This window comes from Lissotriton vulgaris, chromosome 2_1, assembly GCF_964263255.1.
Source record: "Lissotriton vulgaris chromosome 2_1, aLisVul1.2, whole genome shotgun sequence".
NCBI classification, from domain to species: domain Eukaryota; kingdom Metazoa; phylum Chordata; class Amphibia; order Caudata; family Salamandridae; genus Lissotriton; species Lissotriton vulgaris.
The window spans coordinates 1,693,306,087-1,693,329,287 of NC_141687.1; the positions used below are offsets into that span (position 1 = coordinate 1,693,306,087).

At 44.7% G+C, this 23,201-nt stretch overlaps 1 protein-coding gene across 1 annotated transcript in view; it reads left to right on the top strand.

Moving 5' to 3' along the window:
• The window catches only part of LOC147733116 (uromodulin-like), a 195,009-nt gene that overhangs the window by 78,758 nt on the left and 93,050 nt on the right, over positions 1-23,201 (top strand). Inside the window, exon 4 of the mRNA XM_086955814.1 lies at positions 10,857-10,958. Coding sequence (XP_086811940.1) covers positions 10,857-10,958 — 102 coding nt within the window. The remainder of the gene's footprint in view (positions 1-10,856; positions 10,959-23,201) is intronic.

Sequence of the window (23,201 nt, forward strand, 5' to 3'; positions counted from 1 at the left end):
GCATTCAAAATCCTTGCTTTTATCTGCACATGCTAAAGCAAATGACATATACAGGCTCACAGGTAGGAATTAGGTTCATAGTCTCAGTTCTTAACTTCGTGGTTCTGATTAAAAAAGTTAAGCTTACAATTTTGTGTAAGTTTACTATTTTTTTGCTATTCACAATCTGTGATTTAATAGTAAGTTTGCTACTGATGAAACTACACAGTCAGGGAAGAGAACTCCGCACATACAAAGATGTGCCTTGTAGAGTTGCTGAAAGAGTTGCTGTAGATGTGCCTTGTAGAGTTGCTGAAATGTTCTTATGCAATGTAGAATGTGGAACTAAGGAACGGAATGTATCCTTATGAAGAAAGGTGGTTGGAGAGGAGAAACTGTAAAAGAGAGCTGGAGGTAACTTGTTGAAAAATAAACTTGTATTCAAACTACAATAAATTGGTGTGGATATCTACAAAACTGACAACGAGCTGAAGTCTGTGCAGGGGACAGATGTGGGAGATCCTCCACCCCTGGATAAAGGATAGTAAGAAACTATCAACTTAACTGCCTGGCATTTACGTGAGTAACAAGTGATGCATGGCTGAGGACATGGAAAAGTAAGGAACTAACAGTGCTGACAACACTTCTTTACAAAGAGGAATATTGAATGCGAACTACTTGTAGCAAGCGGCGCTTCTCCCACATTAATATTTTGACTGCATGACATTTTAAGCCATAACCCACTTTGTTAATTGACTGTGCTGTATCGCTTACTCTTGAATGCTCCTTCTCATTCTGCTCCCTAGTTACACTAAAAGTTCTAGACAGTTTGTTCGAGGAGCCGGTGGAGATGGAAGGGTGCTCAAGCTGTCTGTTCTCTATTACCTGTGGTGCTTCCAAGATAAATAAATACTTAAATTCATTTCGTGGATCGTCCTCACCTACCAATGTACCGACGATTACTTCTACGCTGGAGCACCACGAACCTAAGCGTGTGGGAGTACAGCGCTTGTGTCTTAGACGACATCAACATTCAACTAATCTTGAAGACTGAGGAACATTTTTCACTGAGGATACTTCTGCCTTGAATCTACGCCTCGCCTTTGCTCAAATTAATTACTTGGAATCTAGCGTAAGCTGAGCCAGGTTAAGGACCTTGTTTACCTTCAATTCTTCTAAGTTGGTATGCATGTTAATGATCCAGCTATCCAAGAAAGGCTCTGGATTAATGGTGATGACAACTTATCTGACATTCCAGCTATAGTACGAAAAGCTAAAACGTCAAGTCATAGTTTAAAAGATGTTAAAGGCGAGGATTCTAATAAACAAGATGATGTGGTTAGCAAAACAAGGAAAAGAGGTACATTCTGTTAGAAATGGGATTTCTGGTTGGCTAGGGCTTCCGCCTCCGCCAGGAAGAAACCACCACTCTAGTCAGGGAAAGGGAGTTACATGCTGAAGATAACCCCTGCTCACCCCCTGGGAGATTGGCACGAGCAGTTAGGCTTATCCCAGAGGCAATGTGTAAAGCATTTACGCAACACACATACACAAAGCAGCAACACCCTAGGCACACCACAAAAGGAAACCCACACAAGGTTATATATAAAAATAGCATTTCAATTGTCCAGAACACATTAGAGTTGTAATCACACAATATACACTGTGCCAACTGGCACTGGGCAGTATTTACAGGGGATTATGTACACATGACATGACCATTTGGGCCACTGTCAGAACTATCACAAAGTGAAAATAGTAGATGTGGAACCAATAATTAATGTAGAACACAACCACTAATTACTGGCAAGCATGGTACTCAGCGTTATATCCTTCAACACAAATCATATTATGCATAGTTTCCTATCAGGTGTAAAATACATTATGCACCTACCTCAAAAGCCTAAACTTATTAGACTATAACCTCCTAATCATGAATTACGCTACAGGCATAAATCACAGCAGAAAGTAACCTCATAACATAAACCACAGTAAAGGTTAAATCAAGGTGCATAAACCACATTTCCTGCGCACCACATAAATAACATTTAGGGCCTGGCACCATGTCCTCCTAGCACAGTCCCCCTGGCCAACTGGCCTTCTCAGAGGGCTCAAATACCCAATGTCCCAAATGTCAGGGCGGCTGCCAATGCACCAGAATCCCAAAAGTGCCCAATTGCCCAGGCCTAAACGTAGCTGCTGCCGCTAATTGCAGTGCAGCTATGCAGGCAACAATGTGGGCACTGGAAAAACAGTGTTGGGCTCCGGGGCCCGCTCTGGGGCTCTCCCAATAAATGTAGCCCAATGGGCACCATCAATGTGCCCCGATCGGTACCACTGTGCCATTGTTAAGCCCCACTCTGGAACTTTGCAAAACAAATGCCCCCAGCGTTGGAGCGTCTCGTAACGGCGGGACCGCGCAGGCACTGTGCATTGACTGGCACAATTGGCTGCGTGCCGAGAAAACCCCCAAGATGCAGCTGCCTATGACTGCGGTGCGGCTGTAAAAAAAAGAAAAAACAAAGACTGGCTCTTGTAGTGCCTCAAGGACCTTCAATAATGAAGAAGCCCCACTCACCGGGGCTGCAGGGGCAACTCCTTCTGTCTACCACGGACCTCTGCAAATTGACTCTGGTCTCCTCCAGAAGCCACAGGCGATACCTGCGGTCGTCTCTGGGCTTTGACTAAGGGCCCCCGCCTGGCCTCTCCTCACTTTATCTGGTCCTTCAATGTGGAGCCCGCGAGGATCCGGATGGCTTCCCCTGGCCAGGGGAGGCGGAAATGGAGCCTGTGAGGTTCCATCCAGCTGCTGTAGCAGGCCCTACCCACAGTTAAGCGCGGGCGCCTGTCTTCCACTTGGTGCTCCCCGAGCCGTGGCAGTGATTCCCTCATACGGCGTAGTATGGGGTGGGCTCTCGCCTGCCTACAACACACACCAGCGACGGGGTGGGCATCCGCCCTCCTCAGGTGCAGAAACACGGGGTAGCAACCTGCTCCAAAGATGCACAAAGAAGGGTAGGATCAACACTCACCTTCCGCAATGCTGGGAAATCCCCATGTCGGGATTCCCTCAGTAGGGGAGACAGGTCAGCGCTGCAAGGCCCCCAAGCTCCTTTTCCCCAGATAGTCAAATTATAGGGCTTGCAAAGCTCTAAAAAGCGGGCAGAAATAAAGAGTCCTTGGTGCTGGGAAGACCACAGCAGAGGGCAGCCTGGCAGGCAGGCCAGCACGCAGGGACCCCCAGGAGACAACAGCTGGGTGCCGCGGCGGTTCCTCCTGGCAGAGGGCCTCCTCCAAGTAAGCAAGCACAGAACATTTTCATGGGGTCATAGCCCCAGTATTTATATACCTTTTCCCTTTGTCTGCGCCAGAAAGGGCTTGGGGAACCAGCAGAAACTGGTTGGGGGGAATCGGAGCACTTTGTTTTCCAAGTTCCTCTTCCCCTTTGTCAAGTGGAGGCTAGGTGAACAGACACACGACAGCGAGCGGAGCCAGCATTGTACAGGCTAGGCAAGGACCCATTCAGGGTCAGGGGATTACTCCTCCCACTACTCCTAATGCAGATGTCCTATTCAGCCTAGCTCTGACTCACCCTGCCCAACCTGGAGCCACACACAGCTCACAGCCCCTGTCACTCAAAAGACAGACATGCAATTCCCATTAGGCAGGCAGACACATAGCACACAGAAATGCCAACATCTAAAAGTGGCATTTTTAATATAGTCATAATAAATATGCACACACCATTGCATAGCATTTATTATTACTATTCCAACCATACTAAACTTGACCACACTGCTCATCTCATAACAGGAATTACCACTGACAATCTTATCAGAGAACCCCTCAATGCATTCCTATCGGAGGGCAGGCCAATCTCACCAAATGTAACACAGAGAGCACACGCACTTTACACTGGGCAGCAGCGCTAAAGTGCCGAGAGTCCTAAAACCACTAACAACGTGTCAGAAAATAGGCTAGGAGAAAGGCAAAAGGTTTAGGGATGACCCTGCAAAAAGCGCCAAGTCCAACACATTCCTAATGACAAAACTAATGACAGAGAGAAAGTTGTGAAAAATATAAAATTTCAACCGAACAAAAAGAAAGAGATTTTCTGATGCTATTGTTGTAATGGTGAAACACATTTGGCACACAGTCAATCTTGTCCTGCTCCCAATGTTCTGTCTCGGGAAAAATTGGACATTATACCGAAGTATGTAGGTCAAAGAAAACTTCTAAAGTGAAGTATGTTGAGGAAAGTGATGATTCTGATACTGAAGAATTAGCAAATAGAGTTTTTCAAACAAAGGATTCATTCTTATTAATAGTTATTGATGATGGGGGTAGAAAAAAACCTATGTGTTTAATGAATATTGGGAGTGTTCAAATCAACAAATATGTGGATTGAGGTCACCTTATACTATTATTGTAGTGAGGCCTGGGCCTTGTTGCGCACATTGCTATGTTAGCATAGGCTTACTAGAAGTTTAAACGCCATTTTACCTTTTTGCTGCTTTTGCACACAACACTGCCTATATCTGTTGTTGTAAGTTATGCTGCGTGAAATGCTTCACATGAGAATGGCTTGTTTTCAGCATCCCTAGACTTACATCGCGACCCTAGCCTGCACAGTGAGTGCTAAAGCCTCTAAGCTTATCATAACAAGGTAGCTGTTGTTAGGGCTGATTGGCTCACGTTTTAGACATGACATACATGCAGCTGCAGCCAACACGATTTTGGGGCCTTTAATATTGCACTGTAAGCATGATTTCAGGCACTTGGAAAAATCCATTATTTCCAGAGAGACCAAGTGCTTTTGCAGATCCCGAAGTGATACACTCCTGCTGATCTTGGAGGTAAGGGGTCCCCCACACAAGCCTAAGATACCTTCTATATTTTATAAAATATAGTTCCTATCTAGGGAGGGTGTTACACTAGGCACTCTAAGACCTGTTCTCACCATCACTGTAATATGATTTCTCGTTTTGTGTTTTATGGAATTGTAACAATGCTGATGATATTATTTCTAATCATATGTCTGCTTATGTTAGCAAAGATACTGCAATTAGGAGCACGTTGTTAAAACAAATATTTTAACCTTCCCCGTGTCTCTTTTTACTCTGTTGTGGACTGGTATGAGAGTATAATGAAAGAGTGTTCTTGCTTCCCACCATTCCTGAGTATAACCTAAGTCGCATGTTCTGGGTTGTCTAATCATTGGTCCCTTTACTATAGGACGAAGAGCTAATGTGACACTGATGCTAGCTGGTTAGGGTTTATAGGTACTGAGGTGAGTTTTTTGGTCCACCACAAATCACTGATGTCCTGGGTCTCTGTGCACAGTTCTGTGTAGACGCAGAATCCCTGCAACATTATTAATGAGAATGTGTGGAGAAATAGTTTTGTAAAACATATAGGAGGAAATTTGTTCCCTACAAACATTAGGCCAGAAATTTTCTCAGGTGAAACAAATGATATGCTAAGCTACAGACCCTTATCTTCAAGTTCAAAAATTGGGCGAGTCAAGGGCATTTGTAAATTGCAAAAAATGGTCCATCTGTATTAGGTTGGTACAATCAAGGCAACCTTGGAATGATTTTAAATCTAAATGCTCCTGAGCCTTTCATGATCATTGATGTTGGAGAAGAAATAGGGAAAGTCAAATTTCCTAAAGTATTTTCAGGAAAAATTGGCAATCTTACTAATTTTGAGCATTGCATCATCCTTAAAGACACAGGTCAACCTAAAATTCACAAGATTAGAAACATTCCGTTGTTGTTGATGGATGGGGTACGAATGGAATTAGATAAAATATTACAAGCAGATATTATTGAGGGGATTGAAGCAGCAGTATGGTTATCTCCGGTGGTTATTGCAAGACGGAATAATGACAAAATTAGGCTATGCATAGACTTACGCTATCTTAATAACAACAGTATCATTGACAAATTTCCATTGCCTAAAATTTCTAAAATGCTTGCCTCTGTGGATTGTGCCAAATGGTTTACCTCCCTTGACCTATCTGCAGCATATCATCAGATTTAATTGCAAGAGGATTGTAAAAAGTGCACTGCATTCATTACTCACATGGGTTGTTTTCAACATAAGCTGATGCCTTTTGGGTTAGCGTCTGCAGCTGCTGTCATCCAAAGGCTAATGCATCACCTTTTTGGTAAGATAAAAAAATGTCGAATGCTTTCAGAACAACATATTAGTGTATGGTAAATCTAAATAAGAACATGATTCTATTTTAAATGATGTATTGGAGATTTTGAATAATAGGAATCTCACTGTAGAGTTTTCTAAGTGCAAGTTTGCCAAAACATCTGTCTCTTATCTGGGACATGTTTTTAGTGAAAAAGGCATTTCACCTAAACCTGAATTAATAGATGCTACCATCAAAGCACCAGCTCCTTCAAACAAGGAGGAGTTGAGATCATTTTTAGGACTCGCTGAGTTTTGCTCCAAGTTTGTCAGGGATTTTTCAACCAAATCTACAATGTGAGGCAATTGCTAAAACAAAGATGTACATTTTGTTGGTCTTCCAAGTGCCAGCAGAATATGAGCAGATCAAAAAAGACATTGCCAATGCTCCTGCCTTAAGAATTTTTCATCCTGATCTTGATAACATTGTCACAGTGGATGCAAGCAATAAAGGTTTAAATGGTGTGGTAATTCAAAAACATTCAAAAGGTTTGGAAACGACCATTGCTGTTGCATCTAGAGATTTATCATCTTTAGAGGAAACATTCTCTCTGATAGAAAAAGAGACTTTGGCTTGCTTTTTGACCCTTGAACATTTTAGGTCATTTGTGTGGGGTAAAGCATGTGAGTTGAGGTCAGATCACAAACCTCTTGTCAAGTTATTAACTACTGAGGGCATGTTTAGAGCTTCAGCTAGGATAGCCAAATTGTCTATGAGACTCCAAGATTGTATCTATACTATTGAATATGTTCCTGGGAAAAGCAATGTTACTGCCAATTTTATTTCCGGGATGCCTTTAGACAGTGAGGAAGGTGAAGTGTCTGAATGGGAAGATTTTAGAATTGCATACATTTTTGATCAAGGCATAACATGCATTAAGAAAGAAAAATGGATTGAAGAGTGTTCTTGTGACAGGGTTTTAGTTAAACTGGGAGAATACATTAAAGATGGTTGGCCTAGTAAGTCTAGTCTTACCAGGGAACAAAGGCAATTTTGGGAGGTGAGATGTGAATTGAGTGTCGAAGACAACATAATTAAAGGGGAGAGAGAGTAATTCCTGCAAGGAGTCTTTTGAATGAGATGGTGGCTCTATTTCATGAAGGGCATAGGGTATTTTTTAAACCAAACATAAGGTCAAACAGTGGTTTTGGTGGCCTGGATTTGACTTGTTTGTGGAAAGATGTGTAAGGAATTTTGTTGCTTGTGTCAATTCTGATAAGTCCTTAAGAACATTGAAACCATCTATGTGTGAACCTATTGTTCCCTATGGTCCTTGGGAAACTTTAGCCATAGACAGTAGGGCCCCATTGGAGAAAATCAAAAGTTTGTTATTGCTTTAATATGTTCTCCAGATGGCCTGTCATAAAAATTGTTAACAGAGTTGATTCTGATGCAGTTTTTGTATTCCTAGATTAAGTTTTTCTCAATGAGGGTATTCTTAAACTTATAGTTAGCTATAATGATGTGCAATCTGTTTCGGGTAAGGCACAAAATGACTTTGCTATGGTTGGCATTAAACACAAAACTACATCTCTGTACAACCCCAGCGGCAATGGCATCATAGAACGCTTCAACAGAGTGATCAAGAATGCTGTTCAATTGGCCATGAAAAACAATAAAAATTGGGAAATCCAAGTGGTTAAAGCAGTATGGACTTACAAAATTTCTGTGCATGGTGCTTTAGGTGTTTCCCCTTTTGTTGTCATGAGAGGAAGAGAAGCGCAAACTAAAGTTAATCCTGATTGGCTTCTGCATCCTATTAACAATGTGATTTCCGTGGAAGATATCAGGAAAAGAATTGTGAATACCCATTTGAAGTATAAGGGACAGTATGATCTCAAAACCAATTCTAAAGATGTTAGGATGGAGATAGGGATGTTAGTTAAAGTGAGAACTCCTAGTAAGGTTAAAACGGGTGAGAGTCAATTTTCTGAGCCATTAACTGTGGTGGAGGTATTACGCAATGATGTTTTGTTAAGTGATGGCAAAGTTCAGAATTTAAAGAGAATTGCTGTGGTTAATCAAGATTTATCAAGGGATGATAAGTTCACTAAGAAGTTGGACTTGTTTATGATTATGACATTTGCGATAGTATCGCAGATAGCATCACTATGAACAAAGCTGTTGGTGGTAATTCTTCAAGCGTGGTGAGACAAGATGCTGATGATAGGTTATTGAATGAAAATGTTGAAAGTGGTTGTGGCATTACGTTGCTTGAGGAGTCTTCCGTTGAAGGCTTTTGCAGCAATACTTTAACCGGAGCAAGCAACACTTTGCCCGAGACCAGCATTGATAAATCCTCTGAGTTTGGCAAACGTGTAAGATGTAAACCTAAATGGTTATCTGACTATGAATGTGATCTTGATACTGTATAGCTTTGTATTCATTTTCACATTGGTTATTATGTTTTGCCTTGATAATTAGATGCTGTGTAATCTTGCATTCATATTAATATTTATTTTGTATTATGTTACTAAGTTTTTATAATTCATTTATTTGTTTTTCATATATTTTGGTTTGGGGGAAGATATTTTGTGTATTGTTTACTCTTGAATGCTCCTTCTCGGGCTGCTCCCTAGTTACACTAAAAATTCGAGATTGTGAGGACAGTTTGTCCGAGGAGCCGGTGGAGCAGGAAGGGTGCTCAAACTGTCTGTTCTCTATTACCTCTGGTGCTTCCAGCATAAATAAATACTTAAATTCATTTAGTGGATCGTCCTTGCTTAACATTGACCTCGCCTAAATTAACATTTCTGCAAAAGGTAATCGGGGCTGAATAAATAGAGACTAGCGTCTTTACTTCAAAAAGGAATATCTGTCAGTTCGTGGGCAGCTGGATGTAATTGTGATGTACATGCTGTGCGATTTAATTTTATTTTTGACATTTAAAGCACAAATAAACAAGACTTGTCAGATTGATTTGTGACGTTTGAGGTTTAAGTACATATGCGGCTGCATTAACCGCAATGTTCCACGCCACTGTTCTGATTCAAATACCAGGGGGCAGATTTATGAGCCCCTTGCGCCACTTTTGCATCACTTTTCGCATGTTCAATGAGACCCAAAAGTGGCGCAAGGGGCTTGTAAATCTGCCCTAAAATACCTAAATATGCTGCGTGTTCTCCACTAGTGCCTTTCATTACAAGTGCTCCGTGACCTGATCTGCCTTTCACCTCGGCTGCTCGCAGCCGGCATTGTGACATCAGAACTAGACTGTCATAGCTTATGATAGTCGAGTTCTGACGTCTTTTTTTCACAAGTAGCCAATTATAAAGCAGTCACTTGTTTATAGGGATTGCAGAATCTCATGTATTATTGTGGTTTCTTGTGTTTGGTAAGGGGAGCTCGCAGACTAGACCTTTTGGGGTACATGCCATTTGGGGAAAATATTTTGTGCATGGGTCTGCCTTGAAGTATGTTTGTGAGTTAATTGAAACTATAGGATCCTATTAGAGTCGACAGTGTACATCTAACTAAGCAGTTTTGGTTGGTGTTTGTGTGTGTTGCTTTGTAGCAATACAGTTTTTGTGTCAATTGGGGTGGTGTTTTGTGTTTGGTGAGGTCAAGCTACAAGTGGCCTCAGAGCTACTTCTAATTTATGTGCAATACTGTTTCTAATGTTTCCTCTTGGACATTGTGTCTGTGTGCAGGCAGAAAAATTGAAGTCTAATTACAGGCCCTATAACCAGTTAATCCTGATAAATTCATCAGCAACTGCCAGTGCCAAAATTAAACTGTACAAATACAATAAATTTTCACACTGAATACGCAAAAGCGCTGCTTTATGGAAATGCCATATCAATTGGTTTATCAGTACATGGGTATATGAGAAGGTTGGAAGTAATTTAAAATTCTCTTGTGATTATTTGTTGAGGCTTCCTAATGTGTTGCTCAATGGTTAAAAGGCCGTAAAGTGAGATGATAGCATTTCATTATACAAACGCAAGATTGTGTTTTCAAGCCACGTGCTGATGCGAAGACTAAAACAGAGGGGCATATTATCAAGGACCGGTGTTAAAATTATAGCCGTTTTATCGGCAGTTTCAAAATGGCGATAATGGACTTGATAATACGCCCTTGTTAATTCCCATGGAAGCCCATGTTCTGATGTTAACATGGGCTTCTATGGGAATTAACAAGGGCGTATTATCAAGCCCACTATCGCCGTTTTATCTGCATTTTCCTGCCGATAAAACGGCAATAATTTTAACACCGGTCCCTGATAATATGCCCCAGAATTCCTTAAAAGTTTGAATAACACAAGGGCCATATAATCAAGAAAGGGTGATACATTATCGCCACTTTTATCGGCAGGAAACTGCCCCTAAATCAGCGATAATAGGCTTGAAAATAGGCCCTTGTGAATTCCCTTAGAAGCCCATGTGAATTCGCATAGAAGCCCAGCTTAACACCAGAACCGGGGCTTCTAAGGGAATTCACAAGGGCCTATTATCAAGCCTATTGTTGCTGACTTAGCGGCAGTTTCCTGACAATAAATCAGGGCTAATGTATCGCCCTTTCTTGATAATATGGCCCACAAGTGAGGGTGGAAAGTTGCGCAAAAAAAACTTAAAAACTGTTTTGGTGTTGTATTTGTCTGCGATGGTATTAAGTTTCACTAATATTCCCAGAGTGTACCCACACTTCACATCTATTGTTTCTTCTCTTTCAGACGTGCTGAATTGTGACCCTGCATGTGGTAGTGATGAAGAGTGCTATGACAATGCAGGGATTGCAGAGTGCAGATGCAATGAAACCATGTACCTACATGCGAGTAAGTTTCAATTTCTCTCACTGTGCGTTTCTTCTTTGAGTATAATATTATGATAAAATCATTTTAAAATGTCAGTGTGCGTGCAATGTCAAAATAGGCATTTGAGCACTATTACTCTATGATGTCCAAAATAGTTTACAACCATTTTATTTTCCCAAAGTGTGCATTACCTATGAAGACGCATACAAGGGTCTGACAGGAGACAGCTTTATCTCTCTGTCGACGAAACAATTTCCCCCATTACACAACTCACAACATGCACAAATGCTTACAGTAACTGGATTTTTGTTGGCCCTCTTCTATCGCTTCCATAAGTTTGAACGAACTCCATCTGCCTTGGCTTATTGGCTCCCCTACTGTCACTCACGTTTTGGGACCAGATAAAACAAAGAGCTTGTAGTCAGAAAGGTTGTTAAGTATTTTCTTTGTTTATGCAACCGCAACGTGGCCCAGGTCAACAGAGTAACAAGCAGCCAGCAGCATCGGTCATAACGTGCATCCTCTACGTGTCCCAGTCAACAGAGTAACAAGCAGCCAGCAGCATCGGGCATAACATTCCAAAGCACAGCTATAAATACAAGGAACGCTGCAATTGGTCTGATTCTTAATTCATAAGAATCAGAACAATTCTAACAAGGAACTATAAGAGAGAACATATGGCACATAAGCATGAGACCCCAAAACTACACATCCTCTTTCTTACAGATAAAAAAAAAAAAAAAAGAAGAAAAAGTACAATAAGGTATATTTAAGATTCACAAACATAGTCTTCAAGTCCCTTAGGTTTAACAATGCCTCTACCAAACGTACTAACTCTCTCTCCGAAAACTCACAATCAACAGCAACAGCTCTAGAATTAGAGCAACTAAAGTAGAAATACCATCAGTAGAAAAACTACACAAACCATCCCCACTGTGAATACAAACGTTTGACTTAGAATCAGAAGAGAATGAATTCTCAGGATGAAAACGAATCCACCATTAATTGTGTGAAGGTGTGAAATGTTTAGAGTCTTTAATAGAAATATCCTGAATATTTTTAAAAAGCAATAAACAATTAATGTGATACACACTATCATCAGATAATTTAACGGTGTTGTCCTAACTTTTTCAATTTGGGTAGGAGAACTAAAATTGCTTTGACCTTTAGCAACCTTCTTACTTGATTTCACACGAACCCATTGGTCACCACACAACTTAACATCAGAAACACAATGCTTCTTATCAACATGTTCTTTGTTTTTACGTTGAGAAGCAAAAATACAGCTCTTGATTCTTTCTGCAATATTGTCTACTTGTTTGCTTCTATTCATCTAGCCAGGATTGACCTTGGATTAAGGAATGCGACCTCTCATCACACCAAAAGGACTCTCGCCAATGGAATCATGACTGGTAACTCTAGAGATCCAAAGCATTTTCATAAGTTCACAGTCAAAATACTTTTTACCTTGAATTTGCCAATTGTAACACCTTTGATTTACCCTTTCCATGGCACCATTTTCCCTAGAGTAATAGAGTGCAGAAAATTGAGGCGCGATACCAGCCCTATCAAGAAACTTCTTCATCTCAAAAGACTTAAATTGAACACCATTATCAGTGAGAATATTTTTTTGAAAATCTTCACGAATAAAAACACTACCTAAAAACTTAATGACATTAGAGGTGTCAGCTTTACTAACAACCTTGAGTTCAAACCATTTTGAAAACAAGTCTACAAGAACAAGAATATATTTGAATGAACCATCACTCCATAAGATTGGAACCATATTGTCCAACGACACACTATCCCAAGGATGAGAAGGACAACCTAAGGAGCTCAAAGGAGGATTAAGAGTTTTCTGTGACTTGCCAGCACTCTCACATTCACTGCAAAACCTCTCAAACCTTTCAGATTCATTGTCAATTATAGGCCACCAATACTATGACTTAACATTTCTTTTAGTGCGTGTAGTGCCACTATGGCCCTCATGTCATGACACAGAGAAATGATATTTTTTCTTAAACAAAAAGGAGATATAATTGTATCTTCTCTCACAACAAACAAGGCATCAACACCTAATTCATTCCTAAACTCCCAAAAGGCTTTAATTTCACCAAGAAGTTCAGATTTAATAGAACTCCAACCGTTTTGAATTTTTAGTCTGACAAGTTTGAGCGTTTCATCAACATCTTGAGCTTTTTCCCATTCAGCTCTTTGTAAACCTTCCTCTTCATCAATAGAAAAAATACTTGCAACACAAACATCATTCCAAGGATTGATATCAATTTCCCTGAGTGGCAGTGATAATCTACTTAAAAAATCAGCGTTGAAATATTTTCTTCCAGGAACATACTGAACGTTATAGATAAAATCTTGAAGTCGCATAGAAAGCCTAGCAATACTTGCTGAAGCCCTAGATAATCCATCCATAGTAAACAATTTAGTTAAAGGCTTATGATCAGTATTTTTAAGTCAATTATCCCATCCTCTTCACCAAATTCATGAAGAAGGAGCTTGTAGTTAGAAGGGTGCTAAAGTATTCTCTTTATTCTTCTTTATTCTGCCAACCTCAACGTGGCCCAGGTAAGCAGAAAGCAGCCAGCAGCATCTGGCATAACATTCCAAAGTACAGCTATAAATACAAGGAACTCTGTAATTGTTCTGATTCTCAATTCCTAAGAATCAGAACAATTCTAACAAGGAATTATAAGAGAGAACGCATGATACATAAGCATGAGACCCCAATACTACACCAGACTAGGCATATCGCGGATGGTTATCTAACCAAAGTAGTTCCTTTCCATCACTGACCCATGCCTTGACTGAGGAGAGCCTCAAGCAGGTGATGTAGCCCAGATTGCGCCACATATTTCATGCTATTTTTAACACTGGACTCATCAGCGTAGCGTGTTCATCACAGCACGAATGTCTGATCTGATCACTGCTTTACATTGTATAGTTTCTTTCACAGGGTTTCTTTTTCATGTCAGAATGTGTATACGGGCTTTGCAGACTCGCATAGAGCAAACCCAGTGTTCGGCTCATCATTTGCTTGTGGCACTTTCACTTTAAATATCCAATTTATCTTCAGTTCTGTGTTTGAATGCTTTCGTGTCACATTCAACCTGTTTGTGTCCTTACTATCGCCTTTCTGGTGAGCTTTGTGCAGCAAAGATGAATATTCTTGGCTAAAAGCAACCTTTTGCTGGACAACGTTTACAGCAAACATGTGTACCAGTAAGTGATGTGTTTAGTTCTAGGGCATCTGCCTGCAGGAAACTCCCAGGTGAGTTTTGTGTGGTGAGTACGCAGCTCCTATAGTCCATCTCCTTCCCTACCTCTTTTACCATTTTTAGATTTAACCCGAACAATGCTTGTATTCAGTTTGCAAACTCTTTTAATTGAAAAAAATCTCAAAAAGGGCCCTTAGTTCCCATTTGTTTGTATGATTGTCACTGTTTTACTTTTTTTCAGTTGACTGTAGCATGCTATTATCTGTTCTGTTTGTCTTTCTCTTTGTGTGTTTACTCATAAGTGGAGTTTGGGCCAAGTACTCCCTTTCAACTTTTCCTCCTCCATTTATAGGACTACTTTTTTCTTTGGGCTCAAGCGTGTTTGGCGACTGCATGTTTTATGTTTATTCTGGCACGTTGCCTGTCCTCCTCTGGCTCAAGCTCTCCCATGCCCACATGATATTGTATTGAAGTTTTTGAATTCAGTTAGTAAAAGCAGGATATCAAGAGATTCTGCAGCTTAGATTTCGCTCTTTGCCCCGTAAACCCCCATTGAGGAGATTTCTAATAGGTCAACACTTCTCTGTGTTTGCACCTCTGCCTGCCCTCCTTCCATGCCCCTCCCTCCCAACCCACTGGGCAGCATTTCATTCTATCAGCGATTGTTTTCAGTCTGAAATTAATGCTCTTCTCTGGTTTTAAGTTAATTCTTTATTGTCATGATCTACCCATCTTACTCCGTTAGACACAGTGTGATCTCCTATTTCAAAATGCTTGATCTACGTCGAGGAGCGCAGAGTTTTCAACGACAACAAATTTGATGCACAGTTTTTAAAACCTCCAAATGTAGCCATGAAGAGGGGTTTTGGATGTCAGGTCTCCCCATCTTCATTGGATGCCCAGCCGAATGAATGAATGACAAGACTTGCTTTGTGCAGCACCACAGATGAAGAACTAAACTCCTCATTCCAAGTGTAGCATGAATCCAGATTTAGGTGCAAACTCCGGTCTCTGCCCTAATCAGTATTACTTCTCCAATGCAAAATGCACAACCCGCTGGGCTTTGTCTGCAAACATTTTACTACATAAAAATAGGGGCCAATCATGGAGGTAAGTAGAGCAAATGTGCACCTCGGATTATTTTATAAGTGAGGATATTGCAGTACCATTGGTTGTGCATATGTAGTGCTGAACTTACTATTATCTTATTTTTCGTAGTAACTTACACTTTGTGAAAACCAAAAAGCATAAACTTCCTCAAAAGTGGAAACTTACTCAAAAGTGCAAGTTACCTTAGTGAATCCTAGTTAAAATATCGAGTTTTTAGTTTCGACTAGACATAATATCGAGTTAAAAATATAGAATAGACATAATTTCGACTAGACATAATATAGACAACAAAAATATCGACTAGAAAGAATTAATATCGACTAGAATAGCAATAATATCAAATCAAAAATATAGAATGGACATAATATCGACTAGACAGAATATAGACAACAAAAATATCGACTTTAAGGTAAGTTAATATTAATATTTATTTTTGTGTAATATAATTCTGTAGTGGGTTGGTGGTTTATAGGGGAATAGGGTGGGAAGTAATTTAATTATAATTAATTAAACATGTTATTTTATTTATTGGTATTTATTTAGAAATAATTGTTAAATTATTATTAATTGGTAATTAATTAAAATATTATTGCTAATTAATTTTAATTGATTAATTGATAAATATTTTATTTTGAGTAATTTATTTATTGTAGCGGGTTGTGGGTTTATAGGGGGATAGGGTGGGAAGTAATTTAATTATAATTAATTAAATATGTTATTTTATTTATTGGTATTTATTTAGAATTAATTGTTAAATTATTCTTAATTGGTAATTATTTAAAATATAATAGCTTATTAATTTTAATTCATTAATTGATAAATATTTTATTTTTAGTAATTTATTTTTTGTAGCGGGTTGTAGGTTTATAGGGGAATAGGGTGGGAAGTAATTTAATTATGATAAATTAAATGTGTTATTTTAGTTATTGGTATTTATTTAAAATAATTTGTTAATTAATTAATTAAAAACTGGCAATTAATTAAAATATAAGTGGTAATTACTTTAATTAATTAATTGATCAATATGTTAATGGGAAGTAATTTTATTATAATTAATTAAATATGTAATTTAATTTGTGGGTATTTATTTAGACTTAATTGATAGTTATTTATTGATTGGCAATTAATTAAAATATAATTGGTAATTTAATTTAATTGATTAATTGATAAATATGTTAATTTTAGTAATTTATTTTCTGTAAGTGGTTGTGGGTTTATAGGGGAATAGGGTGGGGAGTAATTTCATTATAATTATTTAAATATGTTATTTTAATTATTGGTATTTATTTAGAATTAATTGTAAATTATTTATTAATTTGTAATTAATTAAAATATATTTTGTAATTTATTGTAATTGATTAATTGATAATTATGTTACTTTTATTAAATTAATTTCTGTAGTGGGTTGTGTGTTTTTAGGGGAATAGCTTGTGAAGTAATTTAATTGTAAGTAATTACATTTTTGGAAAAAAAATGTATTGAGTTAATTTTTCAAAATACTTTAAAATTGTTAATTATTTTATTATTAATAGGTAAATAATTAGTATTAGTAGGTAATTTTTATTATTAAATAATTTTTATTTGTATTTTTTTCACAACCAAGTTTATTGAGCAAAAGAATGACAAGCATGTGGCATCTTCCCACACCAAGATCACCACATCAAGATCAATGTAATGATAACATACATAAGAATTACTAAGCAAGTATCAATGAAGCTCAGCTTTAAAATGCCCCAACTACCCATCCCAACCCCAACTACACCCCCACCCGTACCCACTATCCCCCCCCCCCTCCACACATGTACAGAAGCAATACAAAGACGATTCACATAAGAGAAGCAGGTATGGTGCAACCCGGGTTGTGCCATTAGGGCCAGAGAAAACGCTGCGATCAGATGTCCTCCTCCTGTTCCGCCGGGGGTTCCAAGGCTAGGCCACGGTAGTCGGCCCACCGCTTCCAGATCTTGAAGTGCTTGCGTGGGCAGCCCCGTGCCTCAAAAATCGGTTTCTCAAGACCCATAAAATAGTCCAGCCCCGCCTTCCACGCCGACAGGGGGGGGGCCCTCACAGATTTCCAGGCCCGAGCCAAGTCACGCTTAGCAACCACCAGACCCAGAAGCAACAGATGACGTTTATAGATGGTGCCCCCAACCCCTTCCATGATGTGCAGCAGGCCTAGCCGGTGGGTGCGGGGGAGATCCCAGCCCAGGACCTCAGCCAGGCAATTCCATACACCCCTCCAGAAGCCAGCCAGGCGACCACACGACCACACTGTATGCAACAGGGAGCCAGGCACTTCCCCACACCGCAGGCACTCCGACGACGCAATCAAGCCAGCCTTCCACAGTCGTTCACACGTGTAATAGGCACGATGCAGATACTTGAATTGTATGAGGCGGAGCCGAACCGCGATAGCGGTGCCACGCGGGGACTCCAGTGCCTCCCTCCAGTCGTCCTCGTCCAAGGTGCCCACGTCTACCTCCCAGGCTTCCCGGAGGGAGCTGAGAGTAGACGAGCAGTGAGTAACAAGGGTCTGATAAATCCTAGAAACTTTCTTGTCTCCCAAGTCCCCCATAAAGACTTTCGCCTCAATCGGGCTGAACTCCGGCAGGGAGTCGAGGCCGGCAATGCTCGGGGCGAGGGCATGTCGCAGCTGTAAGTAACGGAAGAACTGGGACTGAGGCATTTGGAACTCCACTCGGAGTTCTTCAAAGGACTTCAGGGTTGCGCCGGACATGACCTGGCCCAGTTGAGTAATCCCAATAGTCTCCCAACCCTCGAACCCAGCCAGGGCCGCCAATTCCGGGAGCAGACCGTTGTGCCACAACGGCGTTTCCGCCGTCAATTTGCCCCACCATCCCATGCGGCGCAAAGACTGCCGCCACACTGCAAAGACCACCCTTGTCACCGACGGCAACCCACGGCGTATACGCGCCGAGTAGAGAACGGTGTGGAGCGTATGGTCACCCATAAGATGTCTTTCTAGGGCATATGCCGGGTCACTCCTGTCCCCGTACCACCAATCGTTAAGAACAAGTAGATGCGATGCTTGGTAGTAGGAGAGGAGATCGGACGTGGCTAAGCCACCACAGTAGGTGGATAAAAAGCAAGTCTTCAGGGCCACCCTGGCTGCTCCGCCCTCCCACAGGAAGCGGCTCAGCACAGAGTTCACCTGGCGGAACCACTCCATGCCAATAGGGTGCGGGAAATGTTGAAGTTGGTACAGCAGTCTCGGCAGCGCCACCATCTTAAAGATGGCCGACCTCCCAAAGATCGTAAGTGGCATCCTGGACCATGTTTTAACATCTGTCTGGACCCGTTCCCACACCGGCAGGACACTGCGTGACCAGGCCACGGCTCGCGAAGTCGAGAGGAAAACACCCAAATATTTCAGGCCGTCCGTCGCCACACGTAGGTCAGCAGCCCAATGGTCGGCAACCACTCCGCCACGTAAAACCCACAGGGTCGACTTAGATAGGTTAAGGTGGAGCCCGGAGACTTCGCCAAACCCCCGCATGATCTCCAGGATTCGAGGGCCCGAGCGCCGCAGATCTGTAAGGAACAGGAGGACATCGTCCGCGTAGAGTGCAATTCTATCCGTAAGAGTATCGTTCCAGACAAAGCCACGCAAATGGGCATCTAGTCGCACCCGCAACGCCAGGGGCTCCATGGCCAGGGCAAATAGGTATGGGGACAACGGGCAACCCTGCCGGGTACCGCGGCCGATTGGGAAGCGTCCCGAGACCGCGCCTGCCACCCGGACCGACGCGTAACGTTGGTATAGAGGAGACGGATATAGGACAAAAAAACCGGCCCAAGGTTGAGGCGGGCCAACAAGGTGAAGAGATATGCCCAGCTCACCGAGTCAAAGGCCCGGTCCATGTCCGCCAGGAGAAGTGCGGCCTGTTCATCCCTAGCACTCATGGCGTCGATCGCTGCCTGCGCCCGCCGGATATTATGTCGGGTGGCCCTATGCGGCATGAACCCGGCCTGGTCGGGGTGGACCAGGTCGGCGATGTGGGGCAGAAGGCGGTTCGCCAGGGCTTTCGCCAAGATCTTGGCCTCGATGTTGAGGAGGGAGATAGGCCTGTAAGAATCATGACGGTCTGGCGCCCTACCAGGCTTCAAAAAGACCACAATCTCAGCATGACGCCAGTCAGGTGGCAGCTCGCCTCTAGACCGCGCTGCCTCTAGCGCATTGCGAAAGTGGGGTCCCAGCTGGACATGGAACTTTTTATAAAATTCGGCAGGATAACCACTAGGGCCGGGCGCCTTCCCAGTATTCAGTTGGCCAAGGGCTTCCCCCAGCTCCTCGGACGTAAGTGGGACTTCTAAGGCCGTTCTAGTCTCCTCCGGGACTACCTGCGGGAGTAAGTCATCCAGGTATGAGGCAATCTCGCTCTCCCCCAGTGGGTCACGAGGAGCGTATTGTGCCTCGTAGTAGCGGGCAAAGCTGGCCGCCAATTGGTCCGGGTCGGTCATGACTGAGCCATCCCCCGCCGTAAGGCCGGGTAGCTCCTGGGGCTGGAAAGTCGCCTGGCAAAGCCTATGTAGCATGGTGCAGGACTTATCGCCCCACTGATATATCCTACTGCGCGTGGCGAGCCACGCCTGCCGGGCCTCCTCATAGAGGACCGAGGAGTAAGTCTGCTGGGCCTGCAGGAGCTGGCGCACCACGCCCTCCTCACCCCCAAGTCGACCACGCTGCTCCAGCTCCTCCACGCGGGTCGCGGCAGCCACAATGGCCTCTCGGTGCTCCCGCCGAGCGGCCGCACACCAAGTTATGTCGATGCCCCGGATCGTGGGCTTCAGCGCCTCCCACACCACAATGGCATCGGCACCCCCCACCAAGTTCTCGCGCCAGAAGTGGTCGATTGCCTCCCGTAGGTGCGCCACATAGTCCGGCCGCTGCAACTGCCAGGCGGACATACGCCAGCGAAAAGGTTGCCGTTTAGCGGGGAGGGTCAAGGTGGCTAGGACAGGGGAATGATCTGAGAGGCCCCTAGGGAGTATCGTGGCGTCCCTAACACGGCTCAGGCAGGCCCCGGGTACAAACAAGTAATCGAGCCTCGAGAATGACCCATGCACCGCCGATACATACGTGAAGGCCTGTACTGCGGGATGAAAATGCCGCCACACATCAATCCAGCCCAGACTACGCGCCGTCGCACTCAACCGGGTGGGAGCAGCCGCGGGGGGGGGGGGGGGGGTCAGACACCACATGCGCTCGCCGCTGGCGGTCCAGGCCCACATCCATGACTTCATTCCAATCGCCCCCCACCACAGTCAGGACCTCGGGGATCTCGTCCCACAACGCAAACAGCCGCTCAGACAGTGCCCATTGCAGGGGGGGGGGGGGGTAAACACTTCCAAAAACCACCGGCTCGGAACCCAGTAGGCCCTTAACAAAGACAAATCTGCCCTGAGGGTCAATCCACTGCTTCTTGTGAACATAGGCCACCCTACGATGAATCAATATGGCCACTCCCCGTGAGCCCCTCGTAAAGCCAGCATGATAGACCTGGTGATAGCCGAATCTCTGGAGGCTAAGGGCCTTGGAGCCCAGCATGTGCGTTTCCTGAAGCAGGAGGACATCCACCATCTCCCTTTTCCCCCACCGCAGTACAGCCCCACGCTTAATCTTATCCAGGACACCCCGCACATTCCACGTCACCACCCGCAGGGTCTTCGAGGGAGTCACGCTCGCAGCATTAGCCATCATCAATATACAGTCCAAGATCTGGCCCACCCTCCCACCCAGGTGCTACCCGCAAATCGACAAGAATCACAGCCCCCGACATGTGTGGACCCACCCCCCCAGCCCGCAAATACAACTCCCCGGTTCCAACCCAGAGCCCCCCCAACAACAAGCGCAACACCAAAACACCCCCCCACACCCCGCACCCACCACCCCAATACCTCAGAAAACAGTGAAGTACCTGTCGCGGCATGGAGAGACCCGAGCCCAAAACAGAGGACTCAGGGCCCGCCATACCAATGGATCCCCAAAACCCCACCATGACGCACACTCACCACCCCCCCAACAACACTCACATCCGTGAGGGTCTGAGGCCCGTATATGGTACCCTCCGAGCCACACAGCGTCCCCGTGTCTATAGAGGAAGTCTCCACATGGGAACCGGCTGGCACATCAAGGACAAAGTAAAACAGTCTCACCAGCCAAAGCAGAGCAAGTCCGTAAGCAGCATAGAGAGTATGTGGAGGCCCAACAGTGTTCAGCTGCCCGCATCGGAGTGTTCAGAGTCCCTGGTGCCACCCGATTGCGACGCACAGGCGGAAGCCGATCTTTTCTTGGAGCGAGACCTCCGATGTCGGCCCTTCCTGGGCTGGCGATTCGTCCGCTCCGGCGACGATCCTGGAGACCTGTCCGGGTCCAGCCCCGGCTGGGCATGGGGCCGGAGTCGTACTGCCTCATCCGTCCAGCGAAACACCTCCTCAGGCGAGTCGAAGAAGTGGGTACGAGACTGATATATTACCCGCAGGCGAGCCGGATACAGGAGTGAGTATTGGAGCTTGAGGCCCCGGAGCTTAGCCTTAGCGTCCATGAAGGATTGCCGCTGCTGTTGTACCATTTTCGTGTAGTCCGGGAAAATCATGATGGTATGATTCTCGAAGGCGAGGGAGCCCTTGTTCCTCGCCTCCCGCAGGATAACATCCCGGTCGTGATAGTTCAGCAGGCGGGCTATAATAGGCCGTGGGCGCTCACCCTCCGGTGGCCGCTGGGTCAGAGCCCTGTGGGCCCTCTCAATCACGAAGCACGTAGATAGTGCTTCTCAGGGAGCCAGCTCTCCAGCCACCCGGTCAGGAACCTCTCCATATTGTCCTTCTGGCACCGCTCCGGAAAACCAATGAAGCGGAGGTTGTTGCGCCGCGCGCGCCCTTCTGCATCTTCCACGCGGGCCTCCAGTGTCCTCTGGACGCTTTCCACCTCTGCAAGGCGCTTCTTTAGGCCACTAATGTCCGCCTCAGTCTCCGTGATACGGGTCTCGGCCCCAGCGATCCGCTCCACTGCATTGCGAAGGTCCTGGCGCAGGAGCGTGACATCCGCCCCAACCGCTCCTATCTTGGCATCGAGCATGTCTCGAGACTGGGTGATGGCCGCTAGGATAGCTGCATTGTCTGGCCCGGGGCCGCCGCTGCCACCGGTCGCCCCAGCGCCATTACTCGGCCCGGTGAATTTATCGATGGGTCCATGTTTGGGCGGGCCTCCTCCTCTGTCCCTGGTCATGGCAATCGCCGGGCAGGGCCGACACCACTCTCGGGCACTGTCACAAAAACTGGAGCGGGGCGGCCCAAATGAGGCCCCAGGGAGGAACGCGGGCCGGCCGCTGCGATCGGATGTCGCGAAAATCGAGGCCCCGGCGTCACCCCAGCAGAACAGGCCGCACCCACACTCGTCCCCACTGGCAGCCGTCCAGGGTATAACAGGAAGAATCTGCGGGTCCGCAGTCCATGGGTCGCCGTATCCAGCGGGCCGAGCCAGGGGAGGCGGATCAGACGACCCAACCGACCACCAGTCCAACCCCGGTCGCCTCCGGGCACAAGGAGTCCCGCCACCAGATTGTCGCGGGGCCCCGCCTCGCCGCCACCACTCGCCGGTCGTTTCAGGGGATGAGCCGATGGGTAGGAGTCGCTGGGTCCGCCTCAAACTCCAGGCGATCGCGGTCGAAGAGACGAGCCAAGGGCGGTGTAGCGGATGCCACCCGCACCCGCCAGGTCACAGCTGCCACCAGGCGTCGCGAAACTCGAGGACCCCGGTCTCCGGCCGGCCACCAGGCCGCACTCCGCCGCCGTCTCCCTTCGATCACAGGAAGGGAGGAATCGCAGGATCGACACACCAAAGCAGACAGGAGACTTCACCAGATCGAATACAATCACTGGGCACCAACAGTGGGCTCGG